The sequence below is a fragment of the Phyllosticta citribraziliensis genome (genome assembly GCF_038025025.1).
Source record: "Phyllosticta citribraziliensis strain CPC 17464 chromosome Unknown J3D65scaffold_16, whole genome shotgun sequence".
NCBI classification, from domain to species: Eukaryota; Fungi; Ascomycota; class Dothideomycetes; order Botryosphaeriales; family Phyllostictaceae; genus Phyllosticta; species Phyllosticta citribraziliensis.
The window spans coordinates 312,364-336,545 of NW_027117353.1; the positions used below are offsets into that span (position 1 = coordinate 312,364).

Below are 24,182 nucleotides of genomic sequence, written 5' to 3' on the forward strand. Positions count from 1 at the left end.
CCTCATAGATAGATGGATGAATGGAGTCCTGTCCTGCTACCTGGCTTGTTCAATGGTTTGTGAGTGATGATGTGGTCGTGGAAAGGCGGTGTAGCTCAGGGCGAGCGCCGTGACTGGACGGGGATCGCAAGTAACTTGGTTTTGGCCAAGTCCTGGGCTGTCGTGGTGTCGATCTCGGACACGGCTTGACCACGCAAGATAAGCATCGATTGGAATCTCGACGCATCAGACATTGTTTCTTGGTGTTGGTGACGAGTGTCGATGCAAGTTGGAAGATTATGGCGCAGAGTAGAGACCAGAAGAGGGCCATGCAGGTGGGGGAGTCGGAAGCCGGAACGTCGCGTTGATGGCTGGCTGGGGTCAGCGCCACGCCACGCCACGCCACGCACCACCAGGACCAGGACCAGGACCCAGGGAAGGGAGCTGTGCCACCCTTCTGTCTGGACCACCGCTCCCGCGACACTTTGTTTCTCGCAACTTGACCCATATAGTTAGACGGGCTGCTTGCCTGAGCCTCAACAACATCATCTTCTCCCACGGCCACCCTCCTCGCCGGACCCTCGCTCGACTCTGCGTAATGTCGCGATAGCCGCCGCCCTCGTCCGCAGCACTCGCCGCCGCAACCCAGCAATTCCTCCGCCGACCTCCTAGGCCCCAGAATACCTAACCCCCTCGAATATCTTCTACCCACCGCTCCGCTCCTAGAACCAGACATCCTACCGAATCCTGCGTCTGCGTCCGCGCCTCGCAGCTCTGCTCCGGCAGCTTCGTCCTCCGCCCGCAGTCCGGCCACGCCATGGCCACATTCGCATCTCCGTCGCCTCCATCCTCCCCCTCATACGCAATGCCTCGCCGGAATTGGGCACGGAAGTGCGAGAGATATTGCTGCCGAATATTTGCCTACTTTCCGCTGTCAGTAGTCTACGGTCTGACGACGTGGGCGGCCTGGGTATGCTGGCAGATTGGGGTGCATGCTCCCAATACTCCATCCCATTGTAAGGACAATTTTTTCTGTTTTTTTGGTGCAGGACGGCAAGTGTTGCTATGAAGATTGGCATGCGCTTACGCTTCGGATATAGACTATGTGACTGCGCTGCTGGCGTGGTTCCTCTACGCATTGCTCAACTGGAGCTACACTATGGCCGTCTTTACGGACCCGGGATCGCCTATTGATGGTGTCAAAGGCGGCTACAGCTCGCTGCCGACAACGGAGCAGTCGATACCGCACACGTCGTTTACGGTCAAGGCGAACGGGGAGCTGCGCTATTGTAAAAAGTGCCAGACAAAGAAACCGGACCGCGCGCATCATTGCTCCACCTGCGGGCGGTGCGTATTGAAAATGGACCACCATTGTCCGTGGCTGGCCGCTTGCGTGGGCCTGCGCAACTACAAGCCATTTTTATTGTTCCTCGTATACCTGTCATTGTTCTGCTGGGCGTGCTTCGCCAATTCCGGCAGCTGGTGCTGGAACCAGTTCACAAACGATGACTATATGGACAGCTTCTTGCCCATCAACTACATCATCCTGGCAGTCATCGCAGGCATAGTCGGCCTGGTCATGACTGGCTTCACTGCCTGGCACGTCCACCTCGCCACCCGCAACCTGACGACGATAGAATCTCTGGAAAAGACGCGCTACCTCTCGCCGCTGCGCAAGTCCTTCCAGCACTTTACGGCCTCGTCTCAGCGCAACTACGTCAACGACCCGCAGTCGCGGCCTTCGATCGGCGAACAGCTGCTCGAAATCCACGCCAACGCCCTCCCCGGCGTGACGCGCCCCGAAGAAGGCGAGGACCAGCGCGCCGTCTCCCCCGCGCAGCAGTCCCTCCACCGCAACTGGGTATCGCTTGAAGCCGCACGCGAGCGCGACCGCTACAACGAATACCTGGACGAGCTCGACAGCGAGAAGCTGCCCAACGCCTTCGACCTGGGCTGGCGCCGCAACCTGACGCACGTGCTAGGCCCGGTGCCGTACCTCTGGGCGCTGCCCATCTGCAACACCACCGGCGACGGCTGGTACTGGGAAGCCAGTCCGGATTGGATCGCCGCCCGCAAGCGCATCGCCGACGAGCGCTTCGCCGCCATGCAGCGCCAAAAGGCCCGCGAGCGCGCCGCCGGCTGGGGTATCGAGAGCCCCCCTGGCAGCCCCGGCGCCCCTGGGCAACCCCCTTCGCCCCCTGTCATCACGCGCACGCATCTCACCGCCAACCGGAACGCACCCACCGCTGATCCAATCACCAACCGCTCCGGCTCGTCGGCGTCGCCGCCCCATCCCAGCTCCGCATGGCATAACCGGCCCCTGGCTGCGGCCGGCCGCAACACGCGCTTCCTGACGACGAGCTCGGGCATAGCAGCCGTGCCGCGCGAGGGCCGCCGCTCGCCCAGCAAGGCTGACCAGATCCTGGGCCGCGCGCCGGGCCTGTACAGCGATGACGATCCATCGTCGGCGGGGGCGGCGGCCAACGGCGGCGGCGCGGCAGTGCAGATGCAGGAGATGCGGAGGAGGCGGTATGATGATTTGTACGACGATTTGGACGACGACGACGACGACGATGATGAAGATGAGGAGGAGGGAGATGGCGCGAGGCGCGCTGAGCTGGCGGCGACCAAGATGACCGTTGCGCCTGCGAATGGCGGCACCACAACATCGTCGCAGGCGCAGACGCAAAACTGGAACGACGTCCCGGCCGACATGGTGGCAGCGGCGGGCTCCAACAAACCAAAGACGTGGCGCGGCCCGCGCGCGCGCAGGAGAGAGGCCGACGACGAGTGGGACGATTGGGGTCCGTCGCCGTAGTATGCTTGCTGACTGACTGACCGCACTCTTGTCTTTCTTCTCTCTCTTTTCTCCGCCCTCTGTGGCTGGCGGTGCTCTTGGCTCTTTGTTGGACTGTTTGGATGGACTGCTCGACTTTTGGATGTTGTGCGTGCGTGCGTGCGTGCGCATGGCTGAAGTGGCTAGGTAGGTATACGTCCATCTACCTGTCTACCTAGTCTGGCCATGTTGTGTTCTGCCTTTCCTTTTGTAGTATAAACAGCGTACGCGGGTGGGTGCTGGGTAAAAGAGCGTCCAACAGAAAGGCAGGCAGATGGCGTCGGCCATGGTTTTGACACTTTCCATTCCAGCCGCTTGCTCGTCCCGCTCGTTCGTTTCGTCTCATTTCGTTTGGGATAAAAGTCGTTCACGCTTTTCAGCTTTCACCTGACGCTGTCGCGTCTGTCCACCTACCCCATTCTGTTGCGGTTTCTCACCTCGGTCCAAGGCGCTTCTTTATATCTATCCGGATCAGACGGACTGTGGGCCGTGGATGGAGGGGTGGATGGATGGATGGATGGATGGGTCAGCGTTGCATACCGTGTAGGAGTGGTGTCAAGATTGTACTGTACATAGAAAGAGACAACACGCAGTGAATTGTAGAAAGAGAGTCACATGGACGCAAGAAAGAGAGCAAAAAGTGGAAAGGCGGGAGACTGATGTAGGTGTGGCCAAGAAGATGAACGATTTTGTGAACAGGGACATTGGATCCATAATCTGATTTGATTTGGATGCATCGTCATGATGTTTGTGTGTGGCTGTGGTTATGCTGCTTCGACGCTGCTTTTGTGCTTTCATCCTTGCTTGTTTGTCTCTCTGTCTGCCTGACACACTGTCTGTCTGTCTGACACTAACCAATACACCCGGGTATAACGAAGCCTCTGAACAAGTGGAAAAAGAAGGGAAAAATGCTGTGCCGTCACCATCTGCACGACTGCTGCGGGAAGAGAGGGAAGGCGTAGGGGGAAAAGCGCGAGGGCAGGGTGCAGATGCGTAGTGTTGAACAAACAGACAACAGACAACGCGACGACTAGACACCACACCGACCCTACACCAGCACTCCCACCCCCACGCGGCCCATCCCAGCGTACGCGCCACCAGTACCACCAAGCTCTACTCGTCGTCATCGTCATCATCGTCATCATCAGCATCAGGGACGTCCGCCCAGCCCGAGCCCCACCGTCTCCCCTCGCCCTCACCACCACGCCTCAAGTCGCGCGCCAGCGCCGCGTCCTCGCGCCAGCAGCGCGCCGAGTAGTCGTCGCCGATGCTGACCAGGTCGCCCTCGCTGGTCCACGTCAAACTGGTGACTTCCTTGAGGTGGCCGCGGACGAGCGGCGTCCCGTGGTGCGAGAAGATGGGCAGCGAGTCGGCCATGCGCGGGCTCATTGGCGACGCGATGGGAGTGATGTCGTTGTTGCTGCTGCGCCGCCGCGACGCCGCGGCGTACGACGTGCGGTTGAGGAGGGACGTGGAGAGGAGAGACGAGCGCGCCGATGTGGAGAAGGTTTGAAAGCTGCGAGGCGGTTCGGCGTTGGCGGCGACCGCGTCGATGCGGCGGCGCAGCATCGTCTCGTCCGTGGGAAAGACGACTGGGCAGCCGTCGCTCGAGCCCACCGCCAGACATTCAACCTTGTCGCCGCGTGCCCGCCGCAGCGCCGTCTTGACCCAAAAGCTCGTCACGTGCAGGCGCGGATGGCGGAGGCCGTACAGGGGCCCGAGACCGCATTTGTCCACGGCACCGCTGCGACGACGCTCGCTGGTGCGCTCGCCGAGTTCGGGCGCGTGGCCGAGCACCAGGTGGCTCGTTGAGTAGGCGTAGACGGTGTTATCGCGGCTCAGGGCGTAGAGGCGGTCTCCGGCACCGGAAAAAGATATCGAATTGATGCCAAACTTTCGATGCTTGGAGTGCGATTCGGGCTGGCGGGTCGTGGCGATGGGGATGGCGCGACGGTTGTAGCGGCCGCGAATGTCCCACAGTTTGACGGCTGTCGAGGCTTCGGATGCGGTGACGAGGAGGTGTGAACGGGAGGGGAGGTTAAGAAAGGAGAGGGCAGTGATGGAGACGTCGCCGCGTCGTGAGTGAACATCGGATTTGGAGGCTGCGTCGCGGGTTGTAGAGGCCTGAGAGGTCATATTAAGCGTGTTGTTTGGAGCGTGTGCGCCGCTGATAACATTGTAAGTGCTAGCACACGTAACGCGGTGCAAGTTGTCTGATGGTTGGCCATCAAAGTTTGTCTGTAGGGAGTGAATTACACCTTCGGAACCTTTGCAGCGCAGGTCCCATAGCCGCACGGTGCCGTCACGACTCGAGGTTGCGAGGACATTATCATTGTCCGGTTGGAAGCAGACTTGCTTGACAGAAGACTGGTGGCCGTTCTGACCGCCCATGACATAGGTCGTCTGCTGGGTCCGGACGTCGATGACATGACCCGTCTGGTCTCCGGATGCGGTGGCCAGCGAATAGTCATCAGACGAGAATGCAACGTCCATGACGGCATTGCTGTGCGGACGGAACTTGACATGGGCTTGTGAGAATGGTGGTTTGCTGTCTTTTGCCGACTCTAGTAACATTATAGTCCCATCTTCGTCTCCAATTGCAACCATGGAATTTGCTGCAGTCCACGTTAGCTCGGATGGAAAGAATCTAAAGTAGAAGTACTCACTGTTGCAGCTGGCTGTGCAGAAAGGAATGTCGTTTCTGAAGACGTGTCTATCTTCCGGCCGGCTGCAAAAGTTGGCTGTCTGATCCTGCCACACCCCGCAGTGATCGTACATTCTGCCTCGACCAATGGCTCGACTACCGCCAAAGGAGCGCGATAGAATTCGGCCGGTCTGTCCAGAAATGGGAGCCCTCTTGATGGGTATTGGGGGAATATCATCCTCCTCGTCTTCTTCTAGAATGGTGGTTTCGGCATCGGAGGCCACGTCGTTGGAATCTGGAAGGTCGAAGGTGACGGAAAAGCCATGCTCTCTTGGCCTCTTGGATGGGGAAGGCTGGATGGGGGAGCTTTCAGGGGACGGCAACAGCTTCCGCTTCCTGTGGTGCTCGACTTTTGGGGTGGAGTAATTCTCCTGGCCGGGGACATGGCTGTCGGAGAAGACGACGGTTCTCCTGGGAGTGGGCTTCTTGCGATTGATGGCATTACGGGTAATGTCACGCAGCTGGCGGCCGGACGAGGAGTGGGACGTGTTGCTTCTGGTGGTCCGGGGAGTAAAGAACTTGTTGAATCGCTTCGGGGTGATTGGCGGCGGCTTCTTTGGCTTTCTCGAGGCTGGTCTCGAAGACGGTGACGAGGGCGGCGGCGGAGACGAGGCAAAGGTCTGCGAGGAGGGAGGGAGGTCCTCGTAGGGCATGGCGGAGGGTGGCGACGATGGCAAGTCCATGATTGCACCTCGTGTCCTAGTGGGCTATCTTCAAGAAATGCAAGGAGAAGAGATGGTGAGCGAGGTGGAAAGGTCAGAAGAGCCGGTTGGGGACATGTGGATGGGGTCCACCTGCAGAGGCGCGTCGCGGGTGGCGCGTCTCCGCGTTTTTGCAGCGGGCCAGGCGGCCCTAGCACAGCCGTGTGCACGCGAGGAGTGGTTTAATGTCGTGTTGTTGTTGCAACACAGCGGGGAAGGACGTGCTGGAAAAGGGGCCACGACGTGTCAAAGAGCCAAGCCGTGCAGACAATTGTTCGACATGTCCAAGATGTTGAGCAATTGAAACGGTGTCCATGTGTGGCGCAGGTGGTCCAGGTGGCGTGAATCGCGAAAGCTTATCGATACCGACCTCGCGCTGGGAACGCGCTGTATCCGAAGACGGCCCGTCGGCGAATCCCATCGCCGCCAAATTTTTGGACCCATGGACCGAAAAGTTCAGGACTCTGTTGTAGATGCGCAACCACGCCGTCGAATCCGCGGCGCTCAACATCTTCCTCGTTCACCTTCAAAATGGCTCCGGTGAAGCGTGGAGCCGACAGCGACCATGCTGGCTCCAAGAAGCAAAAGCACGCTGCCGACGACCGCGCCGCAAAGCGCCAGCGCAAATCCGACCCTGCACCCGCCGATGCAAAGACGCAGCCCGAATCGAAGACCGACAAGCCTGTCCCCGTTGCTTCTGTGCTGACGCAAGAAGAGCGCTCATTTCCTCGTGGCGGAGCGAGCGTCTTGACTCCTCTTGAACACAAACAAATTCAAAACGAAGCAACTCGCGATGTTCTCTTTGAGCAGTCCAACAAAAAGGCGGCCAAGGGAGATGAGAGTGACGACGATGTGGAAATGGGAGATGCGGGGGCCGACAAGGCCGCAAAAAAGAAGAAGAGCAAGAAGCGCAAGAGTGACGTTGGAAAGGAAAAGGAGGAGGGCATCAAGATTGAAAGTCTGACCCACAAAAGGCTTCAGCCAGGCTCAATGGTCCTCGGTCAGGTCACGCAAATTACTTCCAAAGACGTCCAAGTTGCGCTACCGAACAACCTCGTCGGCTTCGTGCCCCTGACTGCCGTTTCCGACCAATTCACACAGAGGATAGAAGCATTGCTGGGCGAGGGTGACAAGAGCGACGCCGAAGATTCCGCAGACGAGGATGACATTGACCTCAAGGATGTGCTTAGGCTCGGACAGTATGTTCGTGCGGTAGTCACCTCCACTGGAGACGACTCGGCTCGCAAGAACAAGAAGCGCATCGAGCTGTCGATCAACCCCAAGGACGTCAACAGCCCCATATCGAAGCAAGATTTGGTCGTCAATGCCTTCGTCCAGGCCTCGGTCGCTAGTGTGGAGGATCACGGTCTTGTCATGGACCTCGGTCTGGCAAGTGGCGCCACCAAGGGTTTCATGTCCTCCAAGGAAGTCGGTTACAGCGTCGACTACAACAAGATCCAGCCAGGTGCTGTCTTTTTATGCATGGTTACCGGATCAAGCTCCAACGGAAAGATTGTCAAGCTCTCTGCCGACGCACAAAAGATTGGAAACGTCAAAAAGGCCAACGTATTAACCGTGGCACCCACAATCGATGCTTTCCAGCCTGGTGCAGCTGTTGATCTCCTAGTCACCGAATCAACCTCCTCAGGCCTAGCTGGCCAAATCATCGGCATGCTTGATGCCACCGCCGATATTGTGCACGCGGGTGCCGCTGAGACGCAAAAGGACATTTCGCAAAGATACAAGGTTGGATCCAAGGTCAAGGCAAGAATCATCTGCACATTCCCGAGTGACGACCGCCGCAAACTTGGTGTCTCCCTCCTCAGCCACATCATGGCACTATCCCCTCGTCAGCCCGCCGACGAGAAAAAGGAACCCCTCGAGCTTTTGCCAGTTTCCTCCATCATCGAAGAAGCAAAAGTAACGCACGTGGAGCCGATGCTTGGCGTCTTTCTCGATGTTGGTATCAAGGGCGTACCTGGCTTCGCCCACATCTCCAGGCTCTCTGACGACAAGGTCGACTCCATTTCCGCACTCAGTGGCAAGTTCAAAATCAGCTCGACTCACCGTGCTCGTGTGGTAGCGTACAACCCACTCGACGGGCTCTTCCTGATTTCGCTTGAGAAGAAGATCCTGGAGCAACCCTTCCTTCGCGTCGAGGACGTCAAGGTTGGCCAGGTCGTCAAGGGCAAAGTCGAAAAGGTCATGATTACTGCCGTGGGATCTGGTGCTGTGATTGTGAACCTGGCCGAGGGCATCAATGGCGTTGTCTCCGAGACCCAGATTGCCGACGTGCAACTTAAGAATCCTGAAAAGAAGTTCAGGGAGGGCATGCCCGTTACTGCCAGAGTCCTTGCCATTGACACGGACAGGAGAAAGATCCGTTTGACTTTGAAGAAGACATTGGTCAACTCCGAGGCGCCGGCTTGGTCCTCTTACTCCGAAGTCGAGGAAGGGGACTCAGCCCCGGGCACCGTTATCAAATTGATGCCTGCAGGTGCTCTCGTCCAATTCTATGGCAATCTCAAGGCATTCCTGCCTGTTGGTGAGATGAGCGAGGCCTACATCAAAGATCCTTCGGAACACTTCAGAGTTGGCCAGACAATCAACGTCCATGCGATTTCCATCGACGCCGAAAACGACAGGATGACCGTCTCGTGCAAGGATCCCTCGGCCCACAGTCCAGAGCAACAGGCCGCCTTCCAGGCACTTCAAATCGGCAGCGTCGTCAAGGCTGCCGTGTCTCAGAAGTCAGTGGAACGTATTGATGTGGAGCTAGAAGGGTCCTCGATCAAGGGCATCCTGAGAGTCGGTCAACTCACTGATGGTTCAGAGAAAAAGGAGGAGTCCATGGTGAAGAGAATCCGTGTCGGCCAGACCCTCGAAGACCTTTTGATTTTGGATAAATCTGACAAGAGACCCATTGTCTGGCTCACAAACAAGCCCAGTTTGCTTGCCGCTGCCAAGTCAGGAACTCTGCCTAGCAAGTTTGAAGATATCCGCGAAGGTCAGACTGTCAACGGCTTTGTCCAAAATGTTGATGGCCAGCGTGTCTTTGTCGAATTCGCTGGTCGCCTTCGCGGCGTGCTCCTCAAGACGCAAATGCCGCAGGAAATGGCCGACAAGGCCGATTACGGACTGCGTTCTTTTCAGTCAATCACAGCACGAGTTCTTGTCGTGGATGCAGCAAAGCAAAGGTTTTTGCTTACCAAGAAGGACGAAAAGGACGCGGCTGCCTCCATGTCTGCACCTAGGAACGACAAGGCCAACAAGAATCTCGTCAATCCTGCCGACGAAACGATCAAGGATGTCTCGGAGTACACGCTTGGAAAGCTCACCAAAGCGCGGGTCACGAGCGTCAAGGAAACTCAGCTCAACGTCGCCCTCGCGGACAATGTGCTTGGTCGCATCGACATTTCGGAAGTGTTCAGCAAGTGGGAGGACATCAAGAACCGCAAGAACCCCCTCGCGCAATTCAAGACCAAGCCCATTCTGCCCGTTCGGATCATTGGTGTCCACGATGTCAAGAATCACAAGTTCCTTCCTATTTCGCACCGCAGTGCAAAGACATCAGTCTTTGAAATGACGGCGAAGACGGAAACGGAGCTTTCCAGCGAGGACGACCTGCTCTCCTTGGATAAGCTCAAGGTCGGCTCGAGTCACATTGCTTTTGTAAACAACATTGGCGAAAACTGCGTCTGGGTGCATATTTCGCCCGTCGTCCGTGGCCGCATCGATCTCATGGATCTCTCCAACGATGTTTCGCTGCTCAGTGACGTGGCTGCCAACTTTCCCATTGGATCGGCTCTCAAGGTTCGCGTCAAGAGCGTCGACGTCTCGGCCAACCGCCTTGATCTCACTGCCACCTCGGACTCGGTCGTCAAGCCTACTAGCCTCAAGGACCTTTCCCCCGGCTCGGTGCTGCCTGGCCGAGTGACCAAGGTCAGCGAACGCAACATCATGGTTCAACTGTCTGACAGCATCTCTGGACCAGTCACTCTGACTGAATTTTCCGACGACTACGCCCAAGCAAACCCTACCATCTACAAGAAAAATCAGATCGTCCGCGTCTGTGTTCTCGAAGTAGATGCGCCTAACAAGAAGCTGGTCCTGTCTATGCGTCCCTCCAAGATCCTCAGCTCTTCGCTGCCGGTCAAGGACCCTCACGTTGCCAACATTCGCCAGCTCAAGGTCAACGATGTTGTGCGTGGCTTTGTCAAGAACGTGGCCGACAAGGGTCTGTTCGTCTCCCTGGGTCCCAATGTTACCGCGTTTGTTCGCATCTCCGACTTGTCAGACTCTTACATCAAAGACTGGAAGTCGGCATTCGAGGTCGACCAGCTGGTCAAGGGCAAGGTCATTTCGCTTGATCCGGCGCTCAACCATGTGCAGTTGACCCTCAAGGCGAGCATGCTCGACAAGGACTACGTTGCACCTCTTGCCTTCAGCGATCTCAAGCCTCGCATGGTGGTCACTGGCAAGGTTCGAAAGGTTGAAGACTTTGGAGTCTTTGTCGTCTTTGACAACTCCAACAACGTCAGTGGACTGTGCCATCGGAGCCAAATCGCGGATCAGCCGGTGGAAGACTGCAAGAAGCTGTACAGTGAGGGCGACAAGGTCAAGGCCGTTGTCTTGAGCGTTGACCGTCAAAAGCACAAGGTCAGCCTTGGTCTCAAGGCCAGCTACTTCAAGAATGACGACGAGGAAGAAAGTGAAGACGAAGACGAAGACGAAGACGACGAGGGCGGCGTTGAAATTGAAGATGACAGCGATTCGGACGAGGATGCCATGGAGGGCGTCGAGATTGACATGTCCAAGGTCAAGGATATGGAAAGCAGTGATGACGAGGATGAGGAAGAAGACGAAATGGACGTGGATGAAAAGCCCTCCAAGCCCGTCAACGGACTCAGCACATCTGGCTTTGACTGGACTGGCGCCACTCTTGAGCAGAACAAGACTACCGCCAATGAGCACGATTCAGACGAGGACGCTGCTGCGCCCAAGAAAAAGAAGAAGAAGCCGACCATCGTCGAGGACCGGACAGGCGACCTCGATGCCAACGGCCCTCAGTCCGTTGCCGACTTTGAGCGTCTGCTTCTCGGAGACCCCAACAACAGCACCCTCTGGATGCAGTACATGGCTTTCCAAATCGGCCTCAACGAAGTCCAAAAGGCTCGCGAGATTGCCGAGAGGGCCCTCAAGACGATCCACATGCGCGAGGAGGAGGACAAGCTCAACATGTGGACGGCGCTGCTCAACTTGGAGATTGAACAGGGCGACGAGGAGAGGGTCGAGGAGGTCTTTGGCCGCGCGTGCAAGTACTGCGACAAGGAAGAGATCCACAACCGCCTGCTGAGCATCTACACGTCCACAGGCCGGTACCAGGCAAGTTAGCCCGTTCATCAACTTAACGAAGACTTGAACTAACCGACGAAACAGAAAGCCGAGGACCTCTTCCAGAAAATGTCCAAGAACAAGTCCCTCACGCCCAACCCGTCCTTCTGGCTCAACTACGCCACCTTCCTGCTTACGACGCTCAACGAGCCGGCGCGTGCCCGCGCCCTGCTGCCCCGCGCCCTGCAATCCATCCCGCCAAAGCCGCAACACGCGCGCCACCTCACCGCCAAATTCGCCGCGCTCGAATTCCAATCACCGCACGGCGACGCCGAGCGCGGCCGCACGGTCTTCGAAGGGCTCCTCTCAACGTACCCCAAGCGCTGGGACCTGTGGGACATGCTGGTCGACCTGGAGAAGTCGCTGATGAAGCAAGCCGGCAAGAGCCAGGGCGCCAAGGACAACGTCAGCAAGTTGTACGAGCGCATGGCGGGCATGAAGATGAAGGCTAAGCGCGCGCGCTTCGTCTTCCGCAAGTGGGCTGAGTGGGAGGAGAAGGAGGGCGGCAAGAAGAGCCTGGAGCGCGTCCGCGCGCTCGCTGAGGAGTATGCTGAGAAGCTGCGCAAGGCCAAGGAGGCTGGTGGCGATGAGGACGGCAGCGATGGCGACGAGTAAATACATCGTCGTTGTCGCGTGGGAGAGAGCTTAAAAGTCGGGTTGGGCGGCCGGCGTATTGGTGTCTTGTATTCGCATGGCATGGCATGGCATGTGGCATAACTTGCTAGATGGGTCCGTCTTAAAAGCATGGTATATACAATGTTTTTGTAGTTTGATTTGCCTTTCTCTTGAATGCCTTTGCCTTCGCACGTGCTCCCTCTTCAAGTATCTCGACAGATTCGAAGAGTTCTGCTATCCATTGCGGACACTAGTACGCCCGATACACGGCAATAAAGTACAAACGAACGATCGGACGATAAATTAGCAAGCACGCAAAAACCAACGGCGGCCTTTTCCTTCCTCTCACTAATCCATCACCCCGCCTCCCATCCCAGCTATCTGAACAACACTTGGTCCGCTCAAGGCTACATCCACGCATCCATCCATCATACAGTAGTGGAGAACCTCAAAACCAAGACGCACGTGTTTGTCTCTCATATCCCTCTCTTTAGCCCCCCTTCAAATCTGAGCCATCTCGCCTACTACCATCATAAGTAGTAGTACATCATCCCAATGATCGCTGCCGCTTTTCAAACCCCCTTTTGCCCCCCGCCAGGCTCTTCTCACGTGGCCCCCTGCCCAAGCGTGCCCAGCCACCCCTGGACAACCTCGACGACGCGGCCCTGCAAGAACGGCTTCGAAAGCACCACGTCGGCGCCCGCCGCGTGCGCGTCCTCCTCCTCTGAGCGCGACGCCAGCGCCGTGAGGGCGACGACGAGGGCCCCCGGCGACAATGAATCGCCGGAGTGGTGGCACGAGCGAGATGGCGGCTGCTGGGGTTCCGCGGGCAATGAGGATGGTTTTGGGGAGGGCGCCACGGTGGCAGGGGGAAGTGGTGGGGAGGGGCGGTGGCGTGGTCGTGATTCGATGGCTCGGATGGCGCGGGTCGCGGCGAAGCCGTCGAGGATGGGCATCATCATGTCTGGTGAGTTTGTTTGCGTCAGTTTGTGTGGAATGCGTGCGTGGTTGATCGATGCGGAGAGTAAAGCGGGCGAGGGTTCGTAGGAAGATTCCACACTGGAAGAAGAGTGTGGAAGAAGAGTGTGGAAGAGGGAAGGGGAGGGAAACGGGTGGCGGAGCTCGTTGCATGATTCTGGCCTGGCGCATTCCCCGAGTGAATCCACCTACCCATAAAGACAATGTCGAACGCTGAGCCCTGTCCATGCGCTCGCTCAAAGGCGTCGACCGCCTGCTCCCCGTTGCGCACCATCTCGTAGTTCACAAAGCCATGCTTTTGCATAATCCTGCCCAGCAGCATCAGATTGACTTCGTTGTCGTCGACGAGCAGCAGACGCGGACGTGCCGAGGAAGGTTGCTCTTGATGCTGTTGACCCTCCACCGCCGTCGCCGTCGTGCTGCTCAGCCTGGTTCCAGTCGTGGGCGTGGTGATGGGCGAATCGTATTGACTATCCCGCTTGCGACCATCTGGCGGAGGAATGACTGGCGGCGAGGCCGAGTGAGTGAGTTGGGGTACTTGCGTGAGCAGTGGCGTTGGATTTGCTTGCTTCCCATTACCCTGCACTAAGTTCTCGCAGTACCGTGGACGCTTGGTCGGGGAAGGGGCGTAGTACGGATCCGGGGACGGTGGGTCGACGTCCATGCGCTCCGGGGGTGGAAAGGTTGACTGAAAGTGTATGGATTTGCTCGACAGAGGATTGCCATATGGATCCTCCAGACACGCAAAGAGGGATTTGGCGAGCTTGTTGGGGCCAAGCGGACGGCAGGCCGTCTTTTGAACTCGAAAGCTGAATTCAAAGGCCGCCGAAGTGCGCCGCAAGGAGGGACTCACGCCAATGCCGAGTAATGCCACTCTTCCAGCTTCGCACTGAAGCTTGGCACTTTCTGCAATGTACTGGTCTGTCTGCTCCACAATCAGTATGTCGGGCTCGCAGACTTCCTCTTCTGGATCCAGGACGGTTGCTTGAAACCAGTCGCGCAAGTACATGTTCAAAGAGTCCTTGATCATCGGCGGGAGCCCCAAAATAGCCACTTTCGGCTGTTTCTTTCTGAGAAGAGAAATGGCGCGGTCAGCTGATGTAATGGCAGTGCTTGAATTGCAAACACTGCCCTCAACCATCGGGATTGAAATGGAAATGCTGCTGCCTTTGCGTGGCTGGCTGCGGACGTGAATCTTGCCGTCCAAAAGCGCGACGAGACTCTTGACGATTGACATGCCCAAACCGACACCTTGGCTCGCCATGCCAGAGTCTTCTTGTGTGAACGGGACAAAGAGGTGTTTCTCCAGGAAATCTCGGGACATGCCTTTTCCTGAGTCCGTGACAGTAAAGACTACGTGTTTCACGTTGTCTTTGACGGAACTCACAGAATCTTCCAAGACGTTGTTCCTGTTCCACACCGTCTTCGGACTGACGATGGGCGAGCAGGGCGATTCGGTCAGTTCTCGATCTGCGGCGTTGTCGGAGCTCGAGGGCTTATCGAAGCTTTGTCCTTCTTTGACGTGAAGAGAGACGCCGACGAACCCTTTGGAGGTGTACTTGAGCGCGTTGCCAATAATGTTGGACATGATCCGGCGGAGTGCTCCAGGCTCAGTCAGAAACCTCCAATTATCCCGCCATTGGATGTCCAGAGTGACTACCACGTCCTCCATCGAATTCGGGTTGTTGTAGACGTGCCCGCCGGCCGTCACCTCGACCGTTTCCTCACACAGGGTGGCAATATCAGTGGCGGATAATATCCCGTAGCTAGTGCGATCAGATATGTTGCAAATCTCCGATGAAAACTGGTTCTGGCCATAAGCTTCTGGTCTCTTTCGGCGGCGTTGAAACTGATTTATCTGTGCGTAGGATAGGACGCTGCTCAGTGTATCGTGTAGCGTAGTCCCGCACGACCGGATGCTTTCAGCTAGTCCTTGCTGGAAGCTATCTAGCTGTGTTTCTCCAAAAAGTTCGACGGCACCGAGGATCCCATGAAGAGGTGTTCTGAGCTCGTGGCTGACTGCGGATACAAAGGCTTCCTGTTGTTTGACTGCCGCGACCGTATCTAGACGGGATATTTCGGCTTCGACGGCATGCAAGAAGCCACGAAGTGGTCTAATGTCAGAGCCTGGCGTGAAAATGGGAGATGGTTGCTTTGTCCAAGCAAAACATCCCGCCAGGAGCTTGAGACTGATCGGATCCATCAAAGGGGAGAATATCAACTGGCGGGCCTCGGGAAACGCACGACACAGTTGCGCGACGTCATCTCGAGGATGAGCTGGTTGCAATTCTTCACCGAAAAAGGTAAAGGGTTTGTGGTTCTCTTCAATGTACCAAATGTTTCCACATGGATACCTTTCGACAAGAAGTTGAAGGAATCTTTCGTCGATGTGATTCAGTCCGAAGCCAGTGTCAGCTGGCTCTTTTGTACAGGGTTGACCGTAGGAATCCTTCGACCAAAAACCAAGGCTTTCTCCAGGGTGTCTGGCGAAGTTCTTCTTGTGGTAGTCTGTGCTGGCGAAAATCCTCTCGCCGGGGGACTCGCTCCGTTGACGACGTTGTTGTGATTTGTATGAGCGAGAATGGCTTTGGCCAATGAGTGATGGTCTTCTCTGAAGTGTCAAGTCCGCGGATCTTGACCTTGGCTTTCGAGCAGCATCCGCACTGAATCCTTGGTCCGGTTCTGCTGCCGAGGTATAGGATCCTTTCAAATTGACAACGCCATTGACGAACAAAACACCGTCCACATCCAAGGCTTCTCCAAGTGACTCTGCAGCTCTTCGAAAAACGCTCTGGTAGGTTGTTTCTGGGGATTGCTTGAGAGGGCTTTCGTTAGGTTTCGAACGTTCGTCGGACATGTGTGAAGTTTCGAACTGCTCGTTTGATGAAGTTGCAGCATTTGGACCGGGCGTTGATCGCGTCAGGGCATCGTCGTTCTGGTTCGCCATGGCCATGCCTTCACATGCTGACGAACTGCGGTATTTGCTCCAGGAACCCAAACTTGGACGCTTTTCATGCACTTTTGAAAACAACGATCGATACTGGATGAAGGAGCCAAGGCTTCCACAGATGCGGTCAACGCGCTGGCGAAGATAGATTTGCCGAGTACTTTCCAATTGAGACATACACTTGTTGGCCACCGAAACCAAAAACTCCAGGTCGTCGGCAGAGACACTAACTCGACCCATCGAATTGTCGACAACGAACAGCGTCCCTATTTGGATCCCAAGTTTTGTGGTTAGGGGAGCAGCAGCATAGTGCCTCAAGTGTGGGGCATCGGAGACGCACGGCAAGTCGGCCGTCCGTTCGTGGTGCATCAGGTCAACGGCAAAGGCTCCATTGGCCAGCAGAGGCCCGGGTGCCTGTACAATTGCTCGTCGTGCCAACCACAGCCAGGTCTCTCTGTCTGCTTCTGACCTTGCCAACCGCAAGGTGTCGGGATTGCTGCTCGTCCGTCCCCAATTGCCAGCCACGAGTCTTTGGGATCTGCCATCGCTCAGATTTACAAAGGCCCCAAAGACGTTGAGTTGGGTGGCAATAACCTGTGCGAAGGCGTCCAGGGCGTTGCAAACATCGGATGACTCTGGAGGACAGGAATCGAGGCCTAGCAGGCTCTCACGTCCAGCAGGATGAGAAGGGAATTGGCCAGTGTCCGTGTATCTCAATTGAACGGTCAGCAAGACACGACTCCAGGATTGGAGCCAGAAAAGACCAACTTGCGGAGCTCATGGCTGATGATTGTGGCAATCATTCAGGCAGCGCAGCTCGAGAACAGGCCTCGATGTAGAAAGACTTGGAGCCAGGTTGTTGTCATTGAGAGAACATTTCGCAAGAGGCCAGAGGGACGGATGATGGAGCTGAAAAGATGGTGCAGCGTTTCGGAGAAAACAGAAACCGAAAACACGGTAGAAGGGTGGTAAAGGTTTGGACCAAAATATTTAACCCTTGGATCAACATCACAAAGAACAGAGGCAATGACATGCCAAATGTGCACGTTGACGTCAATCGGCAGCCTTAGCGGCGCGGGAGGACGCGCCCGGCAGGACGGCCGCCCTGGCTAAGCTGATGCTGCAGCAATAATCGATCCACTGTTGCTGCTCCAAACCAATCTCGGTAGCCTGTGCCCCGGAAGCATGCCTGGATGATCGTCATTGCGCAGGACGGGTCCATCAGACGGCATTCCAAAGACGACGTCCCGGACGGCGACAGCGGCAGAGACGAGAGGCGCACAGAGAAAGGGAAAAAAGCCGCTGCAGACAAGAAGAAGAGAGTCGAACGAGACAAGACGGAACGGCTCACAGCCAACTGCGGCAGAGCGAAACAGCAGGGAAAGACACGGGGAGACTCGAATCAAAGGGAGGGGAGAAAGAAGTCAAGACAGTCCCTGGCTAACCACCCAGCAGCTCGGTGGTCAGAGCCCTGCGTGACGCATGCCCCCCACCGATGTCATTGCACATGTTCCATCGAGGAAAAAAGGGTCCTCTCCCGCAGACATTGGCCCACAGGCCAGAGTTGAAAAAGAAGATGATGAGTGCGTGTCGCGGCCAGGTGAATCTTGACAAAGTCATGAGAAACGTTGAGATGCAGCGGGGAGAGTTGGATGGACACCATGTTGGCCGGGCGAGCCATGACGCACTAACCGCCGCCGCCTCCAGTCGGCCGTCCTCTCCGCTGGTTCCCTCTCTTCCCCAACCACCACTGCTCGCAGCCATCGATCGCATCGCCGCCACGCTTCTGATTCGTTTGCGTTGCAAGGGAGTTTGCCTTCGCTGCTGGGCCCTGTCGCGCCATGGGCCGTACCGAACCCACCATTGTCAAACCGCCCCAGTCCTTTCGCCGCCAAGTTCGCTCCAGACAGGCCAAGGCCACCGTCAACAAGTGCGTCCCGGAAATCCTCAAGTCCTGCCCTCGCGCTCGGCGAGGCATTGGTGCTGCCGAGCTCATAGTGGACCCGCCGCCCCAAGGCGCATCAAGAGTAACCCCAAAGCCCCCGGTCAAGACCAAGGGCAGCAAGAGAAGGCCCCATCACAGTCATGACGAGCACCGTGACCATGTTGCCGAAGCAGACGGGAGCCACCATGCCATGTCCAACGCTCCACCGCATATACGGCTCCAAGCGGCAGAAACGCTTGAAGCCGCGACCCTTCTGGCCTCGTCTCCCACTGCAAAGCAATCTCGCACGGCCGTCCTCAACATGGCGTCACCCTTGCGCCCTGGCGGTGGCCTCTTCAATGGTGCCACTTCGCAAGAAGAGAGCCTCTGCATGCGCACAACCCTCTACCCGTCCCTCCAAGAAGCCTTCTACCGCCTCCCCGAGGTAGGCGCCATCTACACACCCGACGTCCTCGTGTTCCGTCACTGGGACGAAGACGCCCGCGACCTGAACAAGAGAGACCGCTTCTTCGTTGATGTCATCTCTGCTGGCATGCTCAGATTTCCTGACCTAGATGGCGGCGGTGAAGACGACGACGACGACGCGCCAAAGCGCTACGCCTCTCCGCGAGACCGCGAGCTTGTCATCAGCAATATGCGCGCCGTCTTGCGGATTGCGCGCGCAAAGGGCGTCGATAGACTAGTCCTCGGCGCTTGGGGATGCGGCGCATACGGGAACCCCGTGGGCGAGATAGCCAGGGCCTGGCAGACCGTCTTGCGGGGCGGCGAAGGCAAGAAGAGAGCAAGCGCCAGCGAAAGCTGGGGACCACTCGAAGTCGTCTTTGCCATCAGAGATAGGCGCATGGCTGAAGACTTTGCGGCGTGCTTCTCTCCTCGCCTTGTCGTTGAGGAGTCACCTTGTAGGAATACTGCCAGCACTGCGTGCGATGATGTCACATGCGACGATGGCGAGACGGCCGCAGTCAATGAGATGCGGGAGAAGATTGCAGAGATAGAAGCTCAAATGGCCCAATCCCGTGTGCCCGGCCTCAAGGCGCGGTTGGAGGACATACTGGCGGGGTTGAAGAGCCAACTTGGGGAGCACGTTGGACCAGATGGTGACGACGCTGGATCCATCGACGATGATGGCAGTGAACAGGAATACGCAGACGAGCACGATCACCATGTCCTCTCCGATGACGCGCTCGGAGGAGCTTCTGATGGCTCGGACGACTGACCTGACCGCGATTCGGAATAGGCTGCCGTGCCCTACCTAATCGAGAGGGCGCTGCTGAAGCGAGAGCAACCATGCAATCATTTCAAAACTCAAACCCTCCACTGCATGGCAAGCAAGGGCGAAGCCTTGCATTTGGCTGCATGGAAGATTCTACCATCCATGTGACAAGGTGGCTGACTGGCCGGGCGAGAGGACTGGGAGGCCCAACACAACATGCCTTGGTTGTCTATTCCTCACTGCTCTGCCTATCGTTGTAGTTGCAGTCCTCTTTCTGTCGACATTGCAGACGTTTTGACTGCTGCCATTAAGCGCGTCATCAGCTTTGCTAGGACTTGTGTGTGCTACCTGAGAGTTTAGTCTATCGTATACAGGAATACGTAGATTTGAAGCCTGAACAGAACTAGAGCAGGCCAGGTCTACAGTGGCGTATACTTCACGACCTCGACTCCGCGTTGTACCTTGCATCCATCACAGAGAGAAGAAAAGGCAGTGTAATAGCCCGAGGCGTGACACATTGGCGTACTCCAGCGCCACCAAGAAGCATTCTGTTAGTGCTGAGGTGAACGGATGGATACTCAGATGTAGTGTGGTGGGTTAGTGGCCGGCCAGGCGTTGACGGGCAGACATACACGATACAGGCAGTCTTCGACGCAGACTGAGCGGATGACGAAGGCAAATGGCAGACAGACACCCAGCCAGCTCTTTACACCACGATGCCACCTACCAGTCTGTTTCGCTGTCTAGTTCTGCCTCGTGGTTGATTGCTACAGCGTAAAGTCGTGCTGTTGGACAGTTATTGCTGGACGACGTTCACGGTTGCTGCTCAAGTGCTGAGCCTGCTTGTCTATGGCTTGATTTGATGGTGGGTTGTGTATTAGTATTTCGACAATCTGCATTGAGGGGCTGCGATTCGAGTTTACTGGTTGGCTTGCTGGACTTTTGCTGTGGGGTAGGGAAAATTGTGTGGACTCATCGTGAATACATTCGAGAGGAAGTGCGAGGAGACGAGTGGATGGGACAGGGAACTATGTGGTTTGATCGCGCCAAAAAGTGATGGCACTCGTTGAGACCATCAAAGGAGCAACCATGAAGATGGGTTCCAGGGATTGCGTATCTGCTGCGAGGGAAGAATTGCCAATTCAGCTCTCTCACGTCGCCACTGTGGAAAAACGGGTTGCTGGGGCTTCTAGGTAGGCGGGAGGCATTGTTGACTTTCAACTCTTTTTGATTTTGGAGGTATCTCAAATTCTAGCACGTGAAAGGTGTGCTCTCTCCCGATGCTGGACCCGTGAATCAATCCCTCTTCTGGAAAAAGAAATGCACACCGCAAATAAAACGCCGGAGCCCGCCCATACCCATCCCGCCAGAAAACTTTGGGAAATGCGCTGTGCAAATGCAAGTTGCAGAGAACGTGACTACTCCTCCATTGCGCCAATCTCGGTAACCTCCTGCTTTGCGGCGCTGTAGTATCTGCAGTGGTTTATCAGCACATTGATGGATCGACTGGGTGGAATTTTCGCCTGCGAAGCAGCGGCGGGGGAACAGAAGAGGGGAATGCAAATGCCGCGGATGGCGCGCGCGCCCCTCCAACGGACAAGTGAGATGACTTACGCCTTGAGCTGGATCTTAAATTCGGCCATTGCCACGCCAAAGAGCTTCAACAGCGCCGTCTGGTGGCTACTCAAAGTTTGTCCCTCCTTGCACACGGTGTACGGCTGGTCCAGCATCACCTTGCCCTTGTCCAGGCGCGTCGGCATGCCCCATTTGCGCACCGTCACCTCCATCGGATGCGGCAGAGGCACGTCCTCTTCGACTGCAACCTCGCCGCCCCGGCTGTACACGATGCCCTCCGGCACAGTGAACGACTGCGGCGCTATGACGCCTGCGCGGGCGAAATCCGTCTGAGTGTACGTCTCGAAGTATTCAATGACATCGGCCGGCTCGCGCGAGGTGAAGATCAATCCGACATTCCCCGTCAGGTGCCCCGTCAGCTTGTGAACGTTGGGGAGGTGCTCTGAAGCCGGGTCGGTGCCGAGGGCCTTCGCCATGACCTTGGTCTTGCCGAAGAACAATCTGGAGAAGGCATTAGAACCTCCTTTTGCAGCGGACGCGACGGCAAAAAGCATACCTGCTGTCCGAAAACTCTTGTCGCACTTCCTTCAGGTACGTGTTGCGCATGTTCTCGACATCGAAGACAAAAATGTACTGATAGTTCTCGGCAGCCTCGCGGACATTGTTGAACAGCTTCTCGGAATGCTCCTTGCCCTTCTTGTCGACCTGGGAGAGGTGAACGACCTTGGCGCGCTTGGACTTGGGCATCTTGACGGAATTTGCGACGGCGGAGAGGGTTTGTTGCGTAGCTGGGAGCGCGCTGCGGTAAAAAAGTTGCGGTGGTGTTGAAAATTCCGGGTTATCTTATCGGCGCCGCGGCAGGTTTTCACGACGCCCGGCGCCAAAAAAGCGCAAGCTCAGGCGAGGCGTCGCCGACCGCGCGCGCGACAGCACCCGCCCGCATGCCCCCCAGCGAGCTCCTGCCCGTCCACAACAACTCCTCACCGAGTCTTGGAGCTCCCAGCTCAGCATGTTGACGGCGCGACATGCTCGGGTTCATGGATTATGTGCAGAATGCGTTCCACGAAGCGTCGCATTGGAATCATGACAACTCGTACTCCTACCTCACAGCGACGGCTCAAGGTACCTCGAACACCACCACACAGCACCGGTCGAGTCTCTGCGCTAACAATTTTCTGCAGGTCTGCTGGACTTCCAGACGCCTTGGGGACTGCGGCTGAACCTCTCGTCTCTGTCGTCTCCAAACTTTGCCACGTCCTACTCGCTTGGCACCGTGGGAGTCGTCGATGGCTCCCTGTCCTACCTTTACTCGTCGCTCCCGCTGAACGCAAAGTCTCGTACGAGCGAGCTCGACCTCCACAACCTTATTCGCGGCTACCGGCACATCAAAGAGCTCCGTAGGCCCGACGAGCCTTTTTGGTGGGAGCTATGGCACCGGGGAAAGAGGGTTGACCGCCGAGGTGCGCTCCTCCAACAAGTCTGGTCCGACAGCGACGTGCGGCTTTGCTAAAACCGTGCTCAGATTTTGTGTTGTACGGGCGACTGTTCCTGCCCACAAACTCGCTCGAAGCGCTGTACCTGCGTCGCGTTTCACCGACGCGGCAAGTTCGTATAGCAGCGGTCAGCGACTCGAACATGAATAATGGTGGGACCATTCTCGGCGTGGTGCAAAACGATCATGGCAAGTACAGCACCGAGTTGCTCTACAGCACGGATAGCGCGCTCCTCGGCGCCCGCGGCCTTTACAACTTCGGGCATGACCCCAGGGGGCCTGAGGCGGTGGAGGGGAGAACCCAGAAGCAAAGCGCCGAGAGAGTCAGCGGGCGGTTCAGCGCCGGCGCAGAGGTTTACTATGGGCTGCTCAATAAGAGTGGGGGAATCAGCACTGGGTTAAGGTTTGCAACGCTTCCCCAGCATGCCGGCTTCCCATATACGATGACGCTCACGCTGAATCCCCTGATGGGGAGCCTGTCGTCGACGTATGCGGTCAAGGCCGGGCCCAGTCTCGCGCTTTGCTCGCGATTCGACTTCAACTTTTACTCAAACGAGAGCGATCTGCAGCTTGGCTGCGAGTTGTGGCAGCGGAGGAAGGAGGCAGACGAGGCCGAGTGGGCAAGGCGAATGATACGGGCCGAGTGGGCGACGACGCGCAACAAGAGGGCTCAGCAACACGACGAGGATGTCACGGGAGTGCTCAAGGCGCGAGTTGATCAGAAGTGGAGGATCGGGGTGTTGTGGGAGGGCAGAGTCAAGGAACTCCTGTTCACGGTGGGAGCCAGCTTCGATCTGAAACGACGGGAGCAGATCTTTCGCGCCGTTGGCGTAGAGGTTCAGTACTCATCCTAGCCGATCGCAGATCCCGTAGTGTAAGGCAAAGACAGGCGCTCGAGCATCGGAGCAGAAGGGAAGGGCAGGGCAGTTTGCGCTTGACTTGGCATTCGTCGGAAAGTGGACGGGGAGGCGGAGGGGGAAGAGTCCAGCAGCCAGGGAGCCGTCTGCGACTCGTGGTGCGTCATCAGGCCGGGCGCTGAGGCTGAGAAGAGGCTCGGTGACCCGTGATGCACTGAGGCGCGTGTGTCTTGTGCCTTGTGCCTGACGGCGGGAAGCGCGTTCCGCAAGGTGTTGCGGCTTCGGTCGCAGCGGGGGGCATGGTGGGGGACTTGCTCGGGGGGGAGGGGGGGGAACGAGGGCGAGCATGAGCAGGTTTCCCGGGCATTACATAGTTGTCAGCACAGGTGAGCGAGAGCGAGAGGGTCGACCAGGTGTGGTTTTCTTTTCGGAGCGTCTGCTGGGTGCCACGACGTGGTCGCATCCGTCGAGGGACGACATCCCAGAGGCTGGGCGTCTCTCATGCTTCCCGCCAAAGCCGACGGCCAACTGCCAGCAGCGAGCGGAGCGGCTATTTATATACAGGGCCAATGAGGACAGGGCCGAGTCGTGTGCATGCAGGACTGTTCCTGACTAGACGTGCAGCGTTCCTGAGGGCTGCTTGTGCTGCGTCGTGGCGCGTAGTCGAGGGTCGAGGGTCGAGGGTGGGTGGTGCAACGTGAGGTGAGGGAGGGAGACGGGCGAGCAAGAAGACGGCGAGAACCACCACCACCACCACGACCAACGGCGGCATCCATCACGAACGACAGTAACTCGCCGGCTGGCTGGCTGACTGGGTGGTGCTACTCGACTTGCCTGAGCCTTTTCCAGCGTTGGACCGCGCCGTGATCGAAGCTGCGCCGCGCCGCCGCAGGGCGACCCTGCCGGCCATCAATACCCCTGCCGCTAACTCGAGCGGAGCCAACGC

The 24,182-nt window shown here is 57.2% G+C and overlaps 7 protein-coding genes across 7 annotated transcripts; 4 read left to right on the forward strand and 3 right to left on the reverse strand.

Moving 5' to 3' along the window:
• The first annotated feature begins 662 nt into the window (after positions 1-662).
• J3D65DRAFT_170269 (DHHC palmitoyltransferase-domain-containing protein) lies at positions 663-3,084 on the forward strand. Its single transcript, XM_066794247.1, has 2 exons — positions 663-995; positions 1,080-3,084. The coding sequence occupies exons 1-2, from the start codon at positions 797-799 to the stop codon at positions 2,795-2,797; spliced, it is 1,917 nt and encodes a 638-aa protein (XP_066649988.1). The 5' UTR covers positions 663-796; the 3' UTR covers positions 2,798-3,084.
• Positions 3,085-3,498: 414 nt separating this feature from the next.
• J3D65DRAFT_642298 (WD repeat-containing protein-like protein) lies at positions 3,499-6,539 on the reverse strand. Its single transcript, XM_066801972.1, has 2 exons — positions 5,482-6,539; positions 3,499-5,430 (listed from the first exon to the last, which is right to left on the reverse strand). The coding sequence occupies exons 1-2, from the start codon at positions 6,200-6,202 to the stop codon at positions 3,929-3,931; spliced, it is 2,223 nt and encodes a 740-aa protein (XP_066649989.1). The 5' UTR covers positions 6,203-6,539; the 3' UTR covers positions 3,499-3,928.
• A 45-nt stretch (positions 6,540-6,584) lies between these two features.
• Positions 6,585-12,370, forward strand: J3D65DRAFT_642300 (uncharacterized protein). The gene is made up of 2 exons (XM_066801973.1): positions 6,585-11,605; positions 11,660-12,370. The coding sequence occupies exons 1-2, from the start codon at positions 6,752-6,754 to the stop codon at positions 12,227-12,229; spliced, it is 5,424 nt and encodes a 1,807-aa protein (XP_066649990.1). The 5' UTR covers positions 6,585-6,751; the 3' UTR covers positions 12,230-12,370.
• A 10-nt stretch (positions 12,371-12,380) lies between these two features.
• On the reverse strand, positions 12,381-17,157 carry J3D65DRAFT_170328 (uncharacterized protein). The gene is made up of 4 exons (XM_066794249.1): positions 16,923-17,157; positions 16,749-16,866; positions 13,400-16,692; positions 12,381-13,193 (listed from the first exon to the last, which is right to left on the reverse strand). Exons 2-4 carry the CDS (start codon positions 16,778-16,780, stop codon positions 12,835-12,837), a joined length of 3,684 nt encoding a protein of 1,227 aa, XP_066649991.1. The 5' UTR covers positions 16,781-16,866; positions 16,923-17,157; the 3' UTR covers positions 12,381-12,834.
• An 838-nt stretch (positions 17,158-17,995) lies between these two features.
• Positions 17,996-19,315, forward strand: J3D65DRAFT_562377 (uncharacterized protein; the record flags this gene model as incomplete). The annotated part of the gene is made up of 2 exons (XM_066797561.1): positions 17,996-18,181; positions 18,248-19,315. The coding sequence occupies 2 exons, from the start codon at positions 17,996-17,998 to the stop codon at positions 19,313-19,315; spliced, it is 1,254 nt and encodes a 417-aa protein (XP_066649992.1).
• A 1,154-nt stretch (positions 19,316-20,469) lies between these two features.
• On the reverse strand, positions 20,470-21,831 carry J3D65DRAFT_642307 (mRNA turnover protein-like protein 4). Its single transcript, XM_066801974.1, has 3 exons — positions 21,444-21,831; positions 20,927-21,388; positions 20,470-20,785 (listed from the first exon to the last, which is right to left on the reverse strand). The coding sequence occupies exons 1-3, from the start codon at positions 21,632-21,634 to the stop codon at positions 20,731-20,733; spliced, it is 708 nt and encodes a 235-aa protein (XP_066649993.1). The 5' UTR covers positions 21,635-21,831; the 3' UTR covers positions 20,470-20,730.
• Positions 21,832-21,854: 23 nt separating this feature from the next.
• J3D65DRAFT_642310 (uncharacterized protein) lies at positions 21,855-23,557 on the forward strand. The gene is made up of 3 exons (XM_066801975.1): positions 21,855-22,009; positions 22,069-22,347; positions 22,410-23,557. The coding sequence occupies exons 1-3, from the start codon at positions 21,913-21,915 to the stop codon at positions 23,231-23,233; spliced, it is 1,200 nt and encodes a 399-aa protein (XP_066649994.1). The 5' UTR covers positions 21,855-21,912; the 3' UTR covers positions 23,234-23,557.
• The last annotated feature ends 625 nt before the right edge of the window (positions 23,558-24,182 follow it).

Bases quoted from the DNA above. Each gene is read 5' to 3' on its own strand.
- J3D65DRAFT_170269 (XM_066794247.1), top strand. From the start codon at position 797: ATGGCCACATTCGCATCTCCGTCGCCTCCATCCTCCCCCTCATACGCA. The intron at 996-1,079 runs GTAAGGACAATT...CTTCGGATATAG, and splicing joins TCCCAATACTCCATCCCATT to ACTATGTGACTGCGCTGCTG.
- J3D65DRAFT_170328 (XM_066794249.1), bottom strand. From the start codon at position 16,780: ATGTTTGCAACGCCCTGGACGCCTTCGCACAG. The intron at 16,693-16,748 runs GTTATTGCCACC...GAGCGATGGCAG, and splicing joins CCCTGGACGCCTTCGCACAG to ATCCCAAAGACTCGTGGCTG. The intron at 13,194-13,399 runs GTAGGTGGATTC...CAAACTCACCAG, and splicing joins GTTCGACATTGTCTTTATGG to ACATGATGATGCCCATCCTC.
- J3D65DRAFT_642310 (XM_066801975.1), top strand. From the start codon at position 21,913: ATGCTCGGGTTCATGGATTATGTGCAGAATGCGTTCCACGAAGCGTCG. The intron at 22,010-22,068 runs GTACCTCGAACA...AATTTTCTGCAG, and splicing joins CCTCACAGCGACGGCTCAAG to GTCTGCTGGACTTCCAGACG. The intron at 22,348-22,409 runs GTGCGCTCCTCC...AACCGTGCTCAG, and splicing joins AAAGAGGGTTGACCGCCGAG to ATTTTGTGTTGTACGGGCGA.
- J3D65DRAFT_642300 (XM_066801973.1), top strand. From the start codon at position 6,752: ATGGCTCCGGTGAAGCGTGGAGCCGACAGCGACCATGCTGGCTCCAAG. The intron at 11,606-11,659 runs GCAAGTTAGCCC...CCGACGAAACAG, and splicing joins CGTCCACAGGCCGGTACCAG to AAAGCCGAGGACCTCTTCCA.
- J3D65DRAFT_642307 (XM_066801974.1), bottom strand. From the start codon at position 21,634: ATGCCCAAGTCCAAGCGCGCCAAGGTCGTTCACCTCTCCCAGGTCGAC. The intron at 21,389-21,443 runs GTATGCTTTTTG...TGCCTTCTCCAG, and splicing joins CAAGAGTTTTCGGACAGCAG to ATTGTTCTTCGGCAAGACCA. The intron at 20,786-20,926 runs GTAAGTCATCTC...AAACCACTGCAG, and splicing joins TTTAAGATCCAGCTCAAGGC to ATACTACAGCGCCGCAAAGC.
- J3D65DRAFT_642298 (XM_066801972.1), bottom strand. From the start codon at position 6,202: ATGGACTTGCCATCGTCGCCACCCTCCGCCATGCCCTACGAGGACCTC. The intron at 5,431-5,481 runs GTGAGTACTTCT...CGTGGACTGCAG, and splicing joins CTGCACAGCCAGCTGCAACA to CAAATTCCATGGTTGCAATT.